Source organism: Sciurus vulgaris, assembly GCF_902686455.1.
Source record: "Sciurus vulgaris genome assembly, chromosome: 2".
NCBI classification, from domain to species: domain Eukaryota; kingdom Metazoa; phylum Chordata; class Mammalia; order Rodentia; family Sciuridae; genus Sciurus; species Sciurus vulgaris.
This window is the reverse complement of record NC_136462.1, coordinates 85,452,789-85,466,044: the sequence shown is the minus strand read 5'-3', so window position 1 is coordinate 85,466,044 and position 13,256 is coordinate 85,452,789. Positions and strand designations below refer to the sequence as shown.

The 13,256-nt window shown below is 33.7% G+C and overlaps 1 protein-coding gene, 1 long non-coding RNA gene and 1 pseudogene across 3 annotated transcripts in view; 1 reads left to right on the top strand and 2 right to left on the bottom strand.

Annotated features, from left to right (window-relative positions):
• LOC306654183 overlaps positions 1-13,256 on the bottom strand; it is a 208,989-nt gene that overhangs the window by 128,121 nt on the left and 67,612 nt on the right. The window lies entirely within an intron of this gene.
• LOC306655053 (dnaJ homolog subfamily A member 1-like) lies at positions 8,682-10,129 on the bottom strand. Its single transcript, XM_079129243.1, has 2 exons — positions 9,184-10,129; positions 8,682-9,105 (listed from the first exon to the last, which is right to left on the bottom strand). The coding sequence occupies exons 1-2, from the start codon at positions 10,061-10,063 to the stop codon at positions 8,768-8,770; spliced, it is 1,218 nt and encodes a 405-aa protein (XP_078985369.1). The 5' UTR covers positions 10,064-10,129; the 3' UTR covers positions 8,682-8,767.
• On the top strand, positions 10,199-10,728 carry LOC306653531 (adenosine 5'-monophosphoramidase HINT1-like; annotated as a pseudogene). The gene has a single exon. The product of its transcript is annotated as an adenosine 5'-monophosphoramidase HINT1-like (transcript).

Genomic DNA, 13,256 nt, shown 5'->3' with positions numbered 1-13,256 from the left:
TGAGATGATATTTGTCAGATGAGGCAGATATTCTCTGCAGATTACACATTAGCCAGCAAATTTGTAAAGTGTTAGCATTCTTTGAGGATGTGTGCTATGCACAGGCAGGCACATTTTGTGTTGGACTGGGAAAATAATCCTCATAAAAATATTAACCAATAAAAGAGTAATAAATTATATGTCATTCAAATGGAACCACATGCATAATATTATAAAGGCATCACAAATAAAGGATGGCTCCCTCACAGCAAGCAATATATATTGCAGGTGTGCATATGTATACAGTTCACAAAATGAAGAAAGTCATATTAAAATAGAAAATCTTTCCATTAACCTTATTTTTCAAGAGAGAAGCTGTATAAATGTTTAGTCATTTCAATACCATTAACCGGCCAGGGATTTACTATTCTGCAGCTCACTGTTTAAAATACCTGGAGAGGAATGAGGTGTTTATTAAATGTCAGCACATGACAAGGTCGATTAAATAAGTCTTCCTAGAAATATGTGAAATGCTAGAGTGTTACAGTCTGCACAGAAAGAAGAGTTTCTTACTCCCCACCCTCCAGCCACAAAGTATTCCTTTGATATTAGATCTGTATAAGATTCAGATATTAGTGTTTACTTTTGAACTTCACAAAGGAAAGCTAATTTCATTGAAGGTTATTGCTGAATAATATAAAATCCAAAATTTCAGCCTCTTTCATCCCAAGTTTCTAAACACTCATAGGGCTAAGAATAGAAATTGACCTTAAGTACTCTAGACCTCACCAGGTCCCTCCAGTATATAACCATGAAATACTGGGTATATAGTACAAAGAGTAAACAACCAAATGATGTCACATATTATTACATTATAAATAACCAGAATTCATATTAATTTAACCACATATCTTTATTATAAATTCAAGATAAATGGAAAAATACTTTTGATATTAATAATAATAGCACAAGCTGGACTTTTATTATTTACCATTATCTTTCAGATCTCAAAGACCCTTCCTTGGTATTCCTTGGGCTTAAATATGTCTTGATGCACTTTGTACCATGTGTTGTTGAGGGTCAAGGGTCAGAAACATATCAAGAATTGCAGAGTGAAACAGACATTATTACCTCATGAACAAATATGACGGCATGACTGATGTGATCCTACAATATGAATGATCAGAAAAATGATAAATTTTACTCCATTTATGTATGATTTACCAAAATGTATAAGAAGAGCAATGAATACAATTAGTGCTTCTGAGTCTTTGTCATATAAACTAACCCCTGATCATTTTTTAGGTTAAAAATTGCTGGAAAAAATTCATAACTTAAGAGCTTGCCTAAATAGGTTCAAATATTGCCTCTGCCTATTACTAGCTAGATAGCCTAAAATAATTTAGCTCATCCATATTTGCCAACTTTAACTTCCTTATGTACCTCCATTTCTTCATCAGTAAAATGGGTGTAATAGAAAAGATATTGTGAAGATTAAAAAAGAAAGAAAACATTGCATAAAGGCACAAAACACATATTAAATCTAGCTTGAACAATGAAAGTAAGCTTTAATTTATGGTATATCCCTAACAATATATCTCCTAAAACTCAAAAGTTGTTTAATTAAATTTGTGGGAACCATTCTCCTTTTCAACTTTGGAAACTCTATTTCTTTAGTGTTGATGACAATATTAGGAAAAGACAAAGAATGGCTGCAAAAGTTTTACTGATCATTTCTACCAACCAAATAATACTTTAAAAGTGCTGGATTATTTGCACTTATATAACATTCTTCTATCTCCATGTTCTACTTATATCAAATTCTTCTATCTTTATTGACATGTGAATAAGTGGTTTTCCATGTTGACCAAATCAATGTTTCATCGATTTTTCATCATGCATGCTATTAGTGCTTCTCCTCATAGGCTGTGGTATGTCTTTTTGTAAAGTTGGCCACTTTTCATTGATTGAATCACTCTAAATCCCAGTATCAAATGAACATGTAAGATACTCTGTTTCAGAAGCAAAAACTATAAATATTCATATTTCTTTTCTCAGCTTTGTTTTAAAAACTGTTTACTTGGCCTAAATACAATAATACTTGCTATTCTAACCAGGTGCCAGGAAGTAGGCATGATTACCCTCTATATTTTGCAGATGAGTAGGGACAAGTTTAGAAAAGAAGAATCATAGAGATGTTACAGGGCCAATGTAAGATTAGCTCCAGTCTCCTAAATTCCAGCTGCTCTCTCTCTTGGGATTACATCTCTACTGTCACCTCACAGTGATCACAGCCTTGGGTTAGTTGAGCTATCATGGGCATCCAGCACTAATAAACTGGTTGATCTTTCAGAAGCAACCATTAGTGATGGTAATTTGTGGTATGCTCACTTCTAAGGAATTCAAGTTTCCCAAAATGAGAGCAAGTAGGGTACTGAAATCTTATATTTATTAGTACTATTGTACACATTTAATTTATTCTAGTCTAGTGGGACCCATATTTTTCAGTTATGGTAAAGGTTAAAAGAAATGCCTTTATACTTGCTAAGCATACAATTAATGATAGATATGGTAAAATATAGATAAAATGGATAAAAATAACCAAATTCAATAAAGCCTGCTGACCTCATAAGAAATGGAACATTTTACTTTTAAACTTAGTGATATATGTTTTATATGGGTATTTCATTTGAAATGTTATCAGTGTTTTGTTAGGCTAGTATGATTACATTTAACAGAGTGCTATTATATAAGTAAGTTTATAAAGTGTCATCACTAAGAAATCACCAAAAATTGGGAAAAGCTTCTCTTTTTTCTTTTCTTTCTTTCCTCTTTTTTTTTAAACTGAGGACCAAACCCAGGGGCTCATGCATACTAGGCAAATGCTCTACCACTGAGCAACATTCCCAGTCCTTTATCACTGAGCTTGGCCCCTTACTTTTCATTTTTTGTTTTGAGTCAGGGTCTCCCTAAGTTGCTTAGGGTCTTGCTAAATTGCTGAGGCTGGTCTTCAACTTGCAATGTTCCAGTCTTGGCCTCCTGAGTTGCTGGGATTATAGGAGCACATTATCACACCCAGCTAGTAAAACATTTCTTTCCCTATCTCCTTCTCATTAACTGTGCACAGAATACCAAGTTAAGAAATAACAAGTGAAATACTATAAGGCATTTGAATTTTAAATAGATGTATGAGTTTGGCACTCTAGAAAAGAGATCTGAGTGCTTGGTTTCAATGAGTTAAAAGCCTTTTACCTCTTCCCAACCCAAAGAGCCGCATTCCTGTTTGGCAAGCCAAAACAGGTCCATCATTTCTCACTGGGGCACAGGAAATTTATCATATTTAAATTTCAGATATTTGAAATTTTAGTTCTCAAACATGCTTAGATCCCAGTTCATAACAGTGAAACAAAAATATGTCTGTGATTAAGCAAAATGTCACAAAATCCATCATCATAACTTATACATAGGAGCTAAACTCTCAGAACATATTTATACTTGCTTTTTCTCCTACTCAAAAGATCCTGTTCTTTTCAATTTCTAGTTCTATAGCAGATTACTGCAACAAATTAATGGGTGAAGACTGTTATTTGCAGGCAAATTAAGAACACAAGAATGTGCTGGTTGGTAGTCTGATAGCAAGAGGGAATGTGGAGAAATAGAAAAACAGACATAACTTGATCCATACCCCCACCTGGGGCTGTTTAGTGTTGGAGAAAGCAGCCACTCATGAATCAAACTCCACAATATTGCATGGATCATTAGTATATTATAGAAAACTATAATTTACATCAATGATGGTTACCTTATATAAATAGCATGTCACAAAAATATGTAGAGTATATTCTGTATAAGCCAAAAATTTTTCTAATATATTTTTAAAAATATTTCCACTTGAAACACTTCAAATTAAGTCTCAGCTTTGATATTTAAAGGATAAACACTAAAATAACCACAATACTCAAACACAAAAAATGATGCATTCCCTGAAGACTCTAGACTACTGTGGTTTTATTAAATATAATAGTTTTTGAAGAATAATACTGGTATGTATGAACTGGTTGATGCCCTTAATAGCTCCCTCTCCACCCACAAACAAAGCCAAGGACTTTATATAACCACAATTCTAAAACATGTTCCAGAAAATATCTCTAAGCCCCATTTCCTACCCACCCTTCCAAATCTACTAGCTCTGGCTTGGTGTCCCCAGTCACTATCCTGTTGCTTTGTGCCTGCTTTGTGTTCCAATGGCCTGTTTAGTTCCTAACTCTGGCTCCAGTCCTGAATATAATTCAGAAACTCATAGCTCCATGCCTTAGAATCATGCTATCTAACAAAAATATAATATAAACCACACATTGAATTTTCTAGTGGTCACATTTAAAAAGTAAGATGAGACAGAGATAATAAATTTTGTAATATACTGAGTTTAACTGAATATACTGAAAACAATCATCATAAAAACTGATATATTTTACAATTTTTATAGTAACACTGAATCTGTTGTGTATTTTACATTTACAGAATATCTCATTTTATACTAGCTACATTTCAAGTGCTCCAGGGCTGCATGTGGTTGGTGGCTCCCCAATGAGACAGTGCCGCTCTCAAACCTTTGGATTATAATCATACCCAGCTCCCAGGTCTCCCACTGACTGGAGCGTCAGATTCTCTGATTGTTTCTGAGGGTAGTTAGGGTCCACTATGCCACCAAGTTTCTTTATATGCACCAGTATATGCTTAATAATATTTCTTGTTATAATTAGAGAATGAACCTATTTATTGATTCTTCAATACAAATTCACAAAGAGAGCAATGTCTGGTCAGCAGTAGCCCTATTCACTCTTTTGAGCATATATATGCAATATACGCTGAAACATGCATAATCAATCCACAGATATCAAAGATAATAAAAGAAAGTCCATGTGAAATATATGGGAAAGAGGTTTTCTCTTAAATGTGAGCAGAACTAACACTTGGACCATGATTAAATCACACTGAGAGACCTCAGAGACACATAAAAAGGGAAATTCTTTAGAGGATTTGCTTCTTGTTTATTTTTTAGAAATGAAGTGATCTAAAAAGAGAGGACAAGCTTGTTCAGTTATAGCTTTCATATAATTACCACAAACTCTAATGCAAATTAGACTGTAGGTCTGCTCAATGTACATTTCTGTGCTTGCCAAATTATGTTTGGCAATGTGGTCAAGCAAGAACAGATGTACACTGGGCCGAGTTTTCTTGAGCTGTTCAATAATTAGGAGGACCATGTATTATAATAAACCACATCCCCTTGGCTAAGATTTGGATGCAAATTGCACACTAATTCACTTCCAAGTTTTTTGGAAGCTTACCAAGAGAGATGAAAATCAGGGAGATATAGTGTTTACTTCAGGAAATTTGTTTAAAACTAAATATGGCTCATTTATAAGAGGCGTTGGGGAACTCCATAAGAATGTAACAATAGCTTTTTTCAGGTTCCATTCAGCAGGAATAAGGATGTGTTAACATGTCCCTTTGAAGAGCTTTCCTGTGTTACATGCCAATTCTAGCCATCTCCTTATGAATTCAATGGTAAGAGCCCTAAGCGAAGTATAAACATTAGTTTCCCATATCTGTGAAATATCACATTACTCAAATGGAGGATGAAATCAGTTCAGTGAGTGAAACTGTGTCAACATTTTCTGCAACTGACAAGTAGGTAACAGGCAGCCTCTTAGATCAGAAAGTGAGTGTGTTGAAATTATTTTCTGTAAAGTCAAAGCATTCATTCTAATAATAAAAGCCCTTGTATCACTTCAAATGGCATTTTTTAGTAATTCAACAATAGAAAAATTATAACAGCAATCCAGCAATTTACAATAAGACATAACAAAATTCTTAAAAGATCTAAAAGACCAAAACATATGCCACATTTCACTGTATATCTTCACCAATTTGCAGTGAGATGCCAATGCTTTCCAGCATTACTCCTATTATTAGATGAACAGTTTCATCTAATTGTGTTGTTAAGAAGACCTACCTGTTTGTTTTCAGTCTCTTTGTCTAAATTCCATTTTTTATTTGTTTTTACAATTTGCTTGAATCCAATATTAACTCAGTCACTGATCTGGATCTATGTTTGTCAATACAAAGAGATGCACTACCTTGATCCCCCTTCCTGGAAGAACCTGCTGCCCAGCTGGGGGGAGTCCACTTAGTAGAGAGCCTCCAACTGTCAGTCTTTTCAATATCCATCTCAGTTACAGAGAGTCACTTTACGTGGACATGCCCTGTGATTCACTGATCAAGGCCACAGAGTACAGCTCGGGATTACTTTGAGAAGTATTATTCCTTTTAAATCTCTATTGTACTCAATCCTTCACCTTCTTCATAGATGTCTATCTTCAATAAACACCCTAAATTCCATCTCATAGCCTACTTCCAAAACTCCATCCTATACCTAAGCCTTTTACTCACCTAGACCTATGATATGAAAGTTAGCACTTTACCAGGTCCTCCAGCTGGTCTAATACACTACAGTCTTTGATGTTGGCATCCCCTTCAAAGTTCATGGTGAATTCCTCCCTCCTCTTTCAGGCTTGGTGTAATCAGTCATCTAATACCCCTCTTCAGATTAGTGTTTATACAAATGGTGAATACAGACTGCAATAGAGAATTCATAATTGTAGTAATTATTTATTACCTTTTTATTTTGAGAAAATTATAGATTTACATGCAGTTTTCAGAAATAAAAGAAACCCCATATTGCTTTTGCTCAGTTTCCCTCAATGGTAATGTCTTGCATAATTAATAATATTACAACCAAGAAATTGACATTGATGCAATCCACTGATCTTGTTAAGATTTCACTAGTTTTGGGCTGGGATAGCTCAGTTGTATAGCACTTGCCTAGTACATGTGAGGCACAAGGTACAATCCTCAGCATCACATAAAAATAAATTAATTAATTAAATAAAGGTATTGTGTCTATTGACAACTAAAAATATATTTTAAAAAAATATTTCACTAGTTTTACATGCATTCAAGTGTTTTGTGTGTCTACACGATTCTATGCAATTTTATTACTTGTCTAGATCCATGTGGCCACCATAGCAGTAAAGACACAAAACAGTTCTATCATAGGGATTCCTGGTGTAACCCTTTACAGCCACAGCAATTCTCCCAGTCAATCTCCTGAACCCCTTTAAAGTGGTAATCTTTTTTCCATTTCTATATTTTTTTTTCATTTAAAGAAGGCAATATAAATGAAATTATACAGCATATAACCTTTTGAGAGTATCTTCGTTCACCCAGTATAATGCCCTTGAGATCCATTGAGGTTATTTCCTGTGGCAGTAGTCATGTTCCATGGAGAGGATGTACCACAGCTTGATTAACCATTCATTTACTGAAGGACATTTAGGTTATTTGCAGTTTGGGGCTATTAGATAAAACTTTTCTTCTAAACATTCACATACAGGTTTTGGTATGGACATTTTCATGTCTCTACCAAAACGTATATTTCCTGGGTCACATGTTAAGCATATGTTGAGCTTCATAGGAAATTGTCACATTCTTCACCAGAATGCCTATGACATTTTACATTTGTGCCAGCAAATATAAATGATTCAATTTCCTCACATCATTGGCAAGTTTTGACATTATCATTCTTATTTATTTTGGGCATTCTGATAGGAATGCATTTAGTATCTTATTATTTTATGTTGTCCTTCCCTTATACCTAATGATGTTGAGCACCTTTTCATGTGCTTGTCAACTGTATGCTCTTCAGTGAAAAGTCTGCTCATATTTTCCTACAATTTTCAAGTTGGGTCATTTATTTTTTACAGGTGGAATTTGTAAGTTGGTTCTGGATTCTAGATACATGTTCTTTTTCAAATATATGATTTGCAAATATTTTCTGAAAGTTTGTAATTTGTATTTTCATCTTCTTAACATTTTTTTTTTTTTTTTTTTTTCGGTGCTGGGGATAGAACCCAGGGCCTCATGCTTGCAAGGCATTCTTAACATGTTTGATGAGGCAAGTTTTAAATTTTGATATGGTCCAATTTATAAATTTTCCCCTTAAGAATTATACTCTTGGTGCTAAATCTGAGTGTTTATTTTTCATTTTGACTTTTGATTTTTATAAGATTTTTATTTATTAGAAAGAAATAAATGCACATTAAAAAATAAAACTCAGTCTGCGAAGGTATAAAATCAAGGATTTGTGTTTTTAAAGAGCAGCTACAAAAGATTTTTAAATCCAACAGCAGCAAACTTCACTTTATGAACCGGGGAAAATTTGGAAAGATAGTCAGAATATACAATAGTGAATATAATTACACATTTTATTGCAGAATACTTGCAGATGATCCATTTTTTCCCAATTAAATGAGACTAATCACTAATTTGTAATTGGGGATAGCCCATATTACATATATTAAATTAATAATTATTCATCTATTTATTCAATAATATTTTGAAAAAATTCTGTGTTTTTTGGCATAACTCTTACTTTAATTCGAAAACCCTAATGATGCAGAATTACACTGATTCTTAAACCAGTAATATTTCTCTTATATTGTACTACATTTCCCCAGAACATACAAAGTTATAAACTTTCAGTTCCTTTTTTTTCCAGAACTTTTATATTTGCGTTTATTCTTCATTTAACTTTTAAAACACTACTATAATTCAATATTAAAACAAAAACAATAGCAAAGAGTGAGCATATTATGATTATAGTTCTTCACTCATTCACTACTGCATATAAAATGCCTGCAGTGAGTGTTATTCACTGGCCCCATTAAGAGGTTTGACACTGAACACCACCTCTGGGATAATGTTCATCATCCTCATATGCTTCTCCATTATAATGGCGCCATCTTTCCTTATTTGGATCAAAGTCCACCAGTTCTACCTGATCCATTTCATCAGTCTCTTCTACTTCCTTCCTCTCAGGTAGGAGTTTTTCCAGCAAAGAGAGTTTGTCAGGAGAGAGAAAGCCATTTTCAGGAAAGTTTACCTTAAACTCAATGATTAGGCGACCCTTTTCACATGGTCTACGATAAATTGGCATACCTTCGTTTAACACACACTTTATATCTCCGTGCTTGACAATCTGACCTGGATGAGAGGTGATGACTATGGTTCAATTATCAAGAGTGGATATTGAGGGCTAGGGAGATAGCTCAACTGGTAGAGTGCTTGCCTTGCAAGCACAAGGCCCTGAGTTCAATTCCCAGTACCCAAAAAAAAAAAAAAAAAGAGTGGATATTGGTTTCAGGAATCCACATAATGCTTCCACCAGCTGTATGTCCATACAGATGAAAAGGTCTTCCCCTTGAGTAAAAACAGCATGGTCCTTCTGAGCTAACACAATTATAATATCTCCTGCTTCCAGTCCTGGTTCTTGGTCTCCTTCACCATGCAATGTTATCTTCTGTCCATCTTTCATGCCTTTGTCAATACGAACTTCTAGAATCTTCTTCTCTCGAACTATTTTCCTTCCTTTGCAGCTTTTACATCTATCTTTAGGACTGATACGTTCCCCATGGCCCTGGCGCTCCATGCACACAGACTGAATTTGCTGAACCATTCCAGGTCCTATCCGATGAATCCTTATTTGCATTCCAGTACCTCGGCAGTTGGGACAGCACTCTACTGCTCCTTTCTTACCACCTCGGCCTTCATATTTGTCACAAATCACATTCTTTTGCAGAGCCAGTTTTCTTGTTGCACCATTATATAAATCTTCTAACGTCACTGAGAGCTGATGCACAACATTTTTACCTCTCCTTTCTCTCTGCATCCTTCCTCCTCCTCTAAAAAACATATCAAAGATGTCCATGGGGGAGCCAAAACCACCACCTGCTCCACCCTCCTTAATTACCTGTTCTCCTCCTTTGTCATATAACTCCCTTTTCTTGGCATCAGAGAGAACTTCATAAGCTTGAGAAATCTGTTTAAACTCTTCTCCTTCATTTGGATTCTTATCAGGGTGGTACTTCAAGGCCAGTTTTCTGTAAGCCTTTTTCAATTCTTCCTGGGTGGCATTGGGTTTGACCCCCAAAACATCATAATAAGTGGTTTCTTTCACCATTTTCTACAGCCGGTGAGCCGGCTGAGGCCGAGTTGGGGAGTGGGAAGGAGCTGTAACTCTGTGCAGCTCGGGCAGCCACCGCTCCTCCCAACTTTCAGTTCTTATTTCAAGTCAGTTCTTAAGTTGTGGAAGAAGGTCAGGGTACATAGCAAATGGTGAATTAATTTACAATGAATTCACATGCTGTGTATTTAATAAACTGTTCAAATGTAGAAATTATTGACAGCACCAATTAGCAGAGACAAAAATAAGAATAATAGTGTCTTCTAGAAAGACCTTAAAAATATTAGATAATAGGAGATGGCAGATGAGATCCCTAAGGCTCAGGTCACCCAGCTTGGCTGTGACACCATCTTTGGGAAGATCATTGGCAAGGAATCACCCGCCAAAATAATTTTCGAGGATGACCAGTGTCTTGCTTTCCCATGACATTTCCCTTCAAGCACCAACACATTTTCTGGTATACTCAAGAAACACAACCAGTTTTCTATTGCAGAAGATAATGAAAATCTTCTTGTACATTTAATGATCGTTGGCAAGAAATGTGCTGCTGATCTAGGCCTGAAGAAGGGTTATCAAATGGTGGTGAATGAAGGTGTAGATGGGGGACAGTCTATCATCTCCATGTTCTTAGAGGTGTACAGATGAATTGGCCTCCTGGCTAAGCATGTTCTGGGGACAGTTTTCCATTCTCTAGGTAATGATTATGCTTGCAATTTCTAATATGTTAAACAGCACGTTTATTTTTGCCTGGATTTGGAGGTATTAAGGAAATGATTTTAAACACCTATATATAATAAAGACATCATTGCATGGTTAAAAATATATTAGATAATATAATTGGACAATAGAATTAAATACAAAATTGGGTAACAGATGAATAAAGTAATATGCAATAGTAGTATGAAGTTTAAATTATCGACACATGGATTCTAAATCAGTTGTAATCACTCAAGAACAGAAACATCATTATCAGTAAATCGAAAAAATCAAAAGAAATATTCTAAGACCTCTAACTATGCAATAATAAAATAATAACATGGAAATTGTTTTGATCTTAACATAAGGCTATGTACTAATAAGTGTAAGAGTGTGAGACCAGGAAAAGAAACTCCAGAAAAGAAGAGGCAGATCAACCCCGGAAGGTCATATTTCTCCACAGGTAGGTTCTATTCTCACTAACCGGAGTGGAAATAGCTTCCAGCACACGGAGCATGGGGTAGAGTTCTCAGAATGATATTGCCTATATAATCACACATTACTCTAGACTAAATAATTTCTGGACCCTTATTAATTAAGCTTGAAAAGAATGTTCAAAAAATATAATTGAATCTAAGTAATTTAATAGTATCCTAGAACTGAGCTTTCAATTTTTTAAAGGATTACCTCCCCTAAAAATTCACAAAACAACATAAAACTCATACATGATGTTATCAAACAAAAAATTACCTCGCATTAAAAGCAGGAAATTATGACCTATGATGAAAAGAGAAAATTAATTATTAGAAATATATTCAAAAATGACAGAGAAAATGGAAATACATGATTATAAGTTTAAAAGAATGCTAAACTAAAGGTAGCCCATATGATAAAGAGGAAAACTATGAATATGTTGGAGAGAAAATGGAAGATAATTAAAAAATCTTTTAGGATGAAAAGTAAAATATCTGAAATAAAAATTATATCAAATGAAATTAAGCTTTACATAGAAAAGGTTAGTAAACTTGAAAAAAAACAGCAATATCAGCTATACAAAATGAAACACAAAGAGAATGGCTGAAATGAAAATAAAAATGAAAACAGAATAAGTAGATCATGGGAAAATATTAGGAACCCTACCACAAGGATAACTCAAGTCCCAGAAAGCAGGGAGAGAGAAAAAAATTTGAAATAACAATTGAAAAAATTGAAATTTGATGAAAACTATAAATCCATAAATCTAAGAAGCTCAGCAAAAGAAAAATTAAACTATGCAAAGGCATATGATAATCACATTATTGTAAACTAGGGAGAAAATCTTAAAGACAATCAAAGAAGAAAAAATACACATTTTGTAAAAAAAAAAGAATATGACAGGCTTGGCATAAAAAACATGGAAGCCAGAAATAATTTAAGAAAAAAATCTTTAAATTATAAAAGAATAAGAAGGAGAAAGAGAAGGAACAGAAGAATATTTTAAAAATTAAACTAAAAGAATTTACAGGCTCAACTTCCTTTTAAAAAATGAGAATGAAATAGAAGTTTATTCAGACTTACCAATGCTAAGAGAAATATTTCCAGAAAATGGGAACAACAGGAAAGGTTAACCAAAGTTCTTCAATAAGTATGAAAATAAAACTAAATGGGAATATGGTTCTACTCCAAGAAATGAGGATCATAAGAAAAAAAACATGAAAAAATATTTTTAAACATATTTTTCACTTTTTATCTCCTTCAAAAAAAAATAATACACATATATTATGGGGCATATAAATTTGGAAGTAAAATTTATAACAAAAATACCTGAAAAGGTTGGTAGGAGAAAAATAGAAATATAAGATTATAAGTTTCTCACAGCATATGTGAAAGGATATCATATTATTTGAAGACAGACTATGACAAATTAGAAGTATATAATGTAAACTATAAAAAATTACTTAAAAATAAAATGAGCATAACTAACATTATCATGAGGATGAAATAGAAGTATTTAAAATTAATCTGATGAGAAATAGTAAAAAAAAAAAAAGGAACTAAGTGCAAAGAAGACAAATGAAGGTCATATAACAAGATGATAAATAAAGCTGACCATATTGATACTCATGTAACAGTATATATTCATGCAATACAAATGTGCAGTGATGGAAATGATCATTGCTTTTCTTTTACAGATGGTTTCACCAGTGTATGTGTAGGTCAATACTGATCAAACTGTATACTTGTATAGTTTATTGTGTTTCAATTATACATTCATAAATTTGTAAAATAACCAAAAGTAGAAAATAAAAGAAAATGATGCAATTTAAAATAGGCTAAAAATATAAAGTACTTAGGAATAAATTTCAAAATATTCAAAAAAACACATACATTGTTAAGTTATATGAAAAATAATTCCAAAATCTTATAGCCTACACTATCTAAAAGAGGTCCCCATTTGACACCCACAGAGAAGAATATTTTAAACATAAGTAATACAGAAAAGAAATGTCACAAA

Excerpts from the sequence above, each read along its gene's own strand:
- LOC306655053 (XM_079129243.1), bottom strand. The coding sequence starts at position 10,063 with ATGGTGAAAGAAACCACTTATTATGATGTTTTGGGGGTCAAACCCAAT. Across the intron at positions 9,106-9,183 it reads GGAATTGAACTCAGGGCCTT|TCATCACCTCTCATCCAGGT; the intron begins GTGCTTGCAAGG and ends ATTGAACCATAG.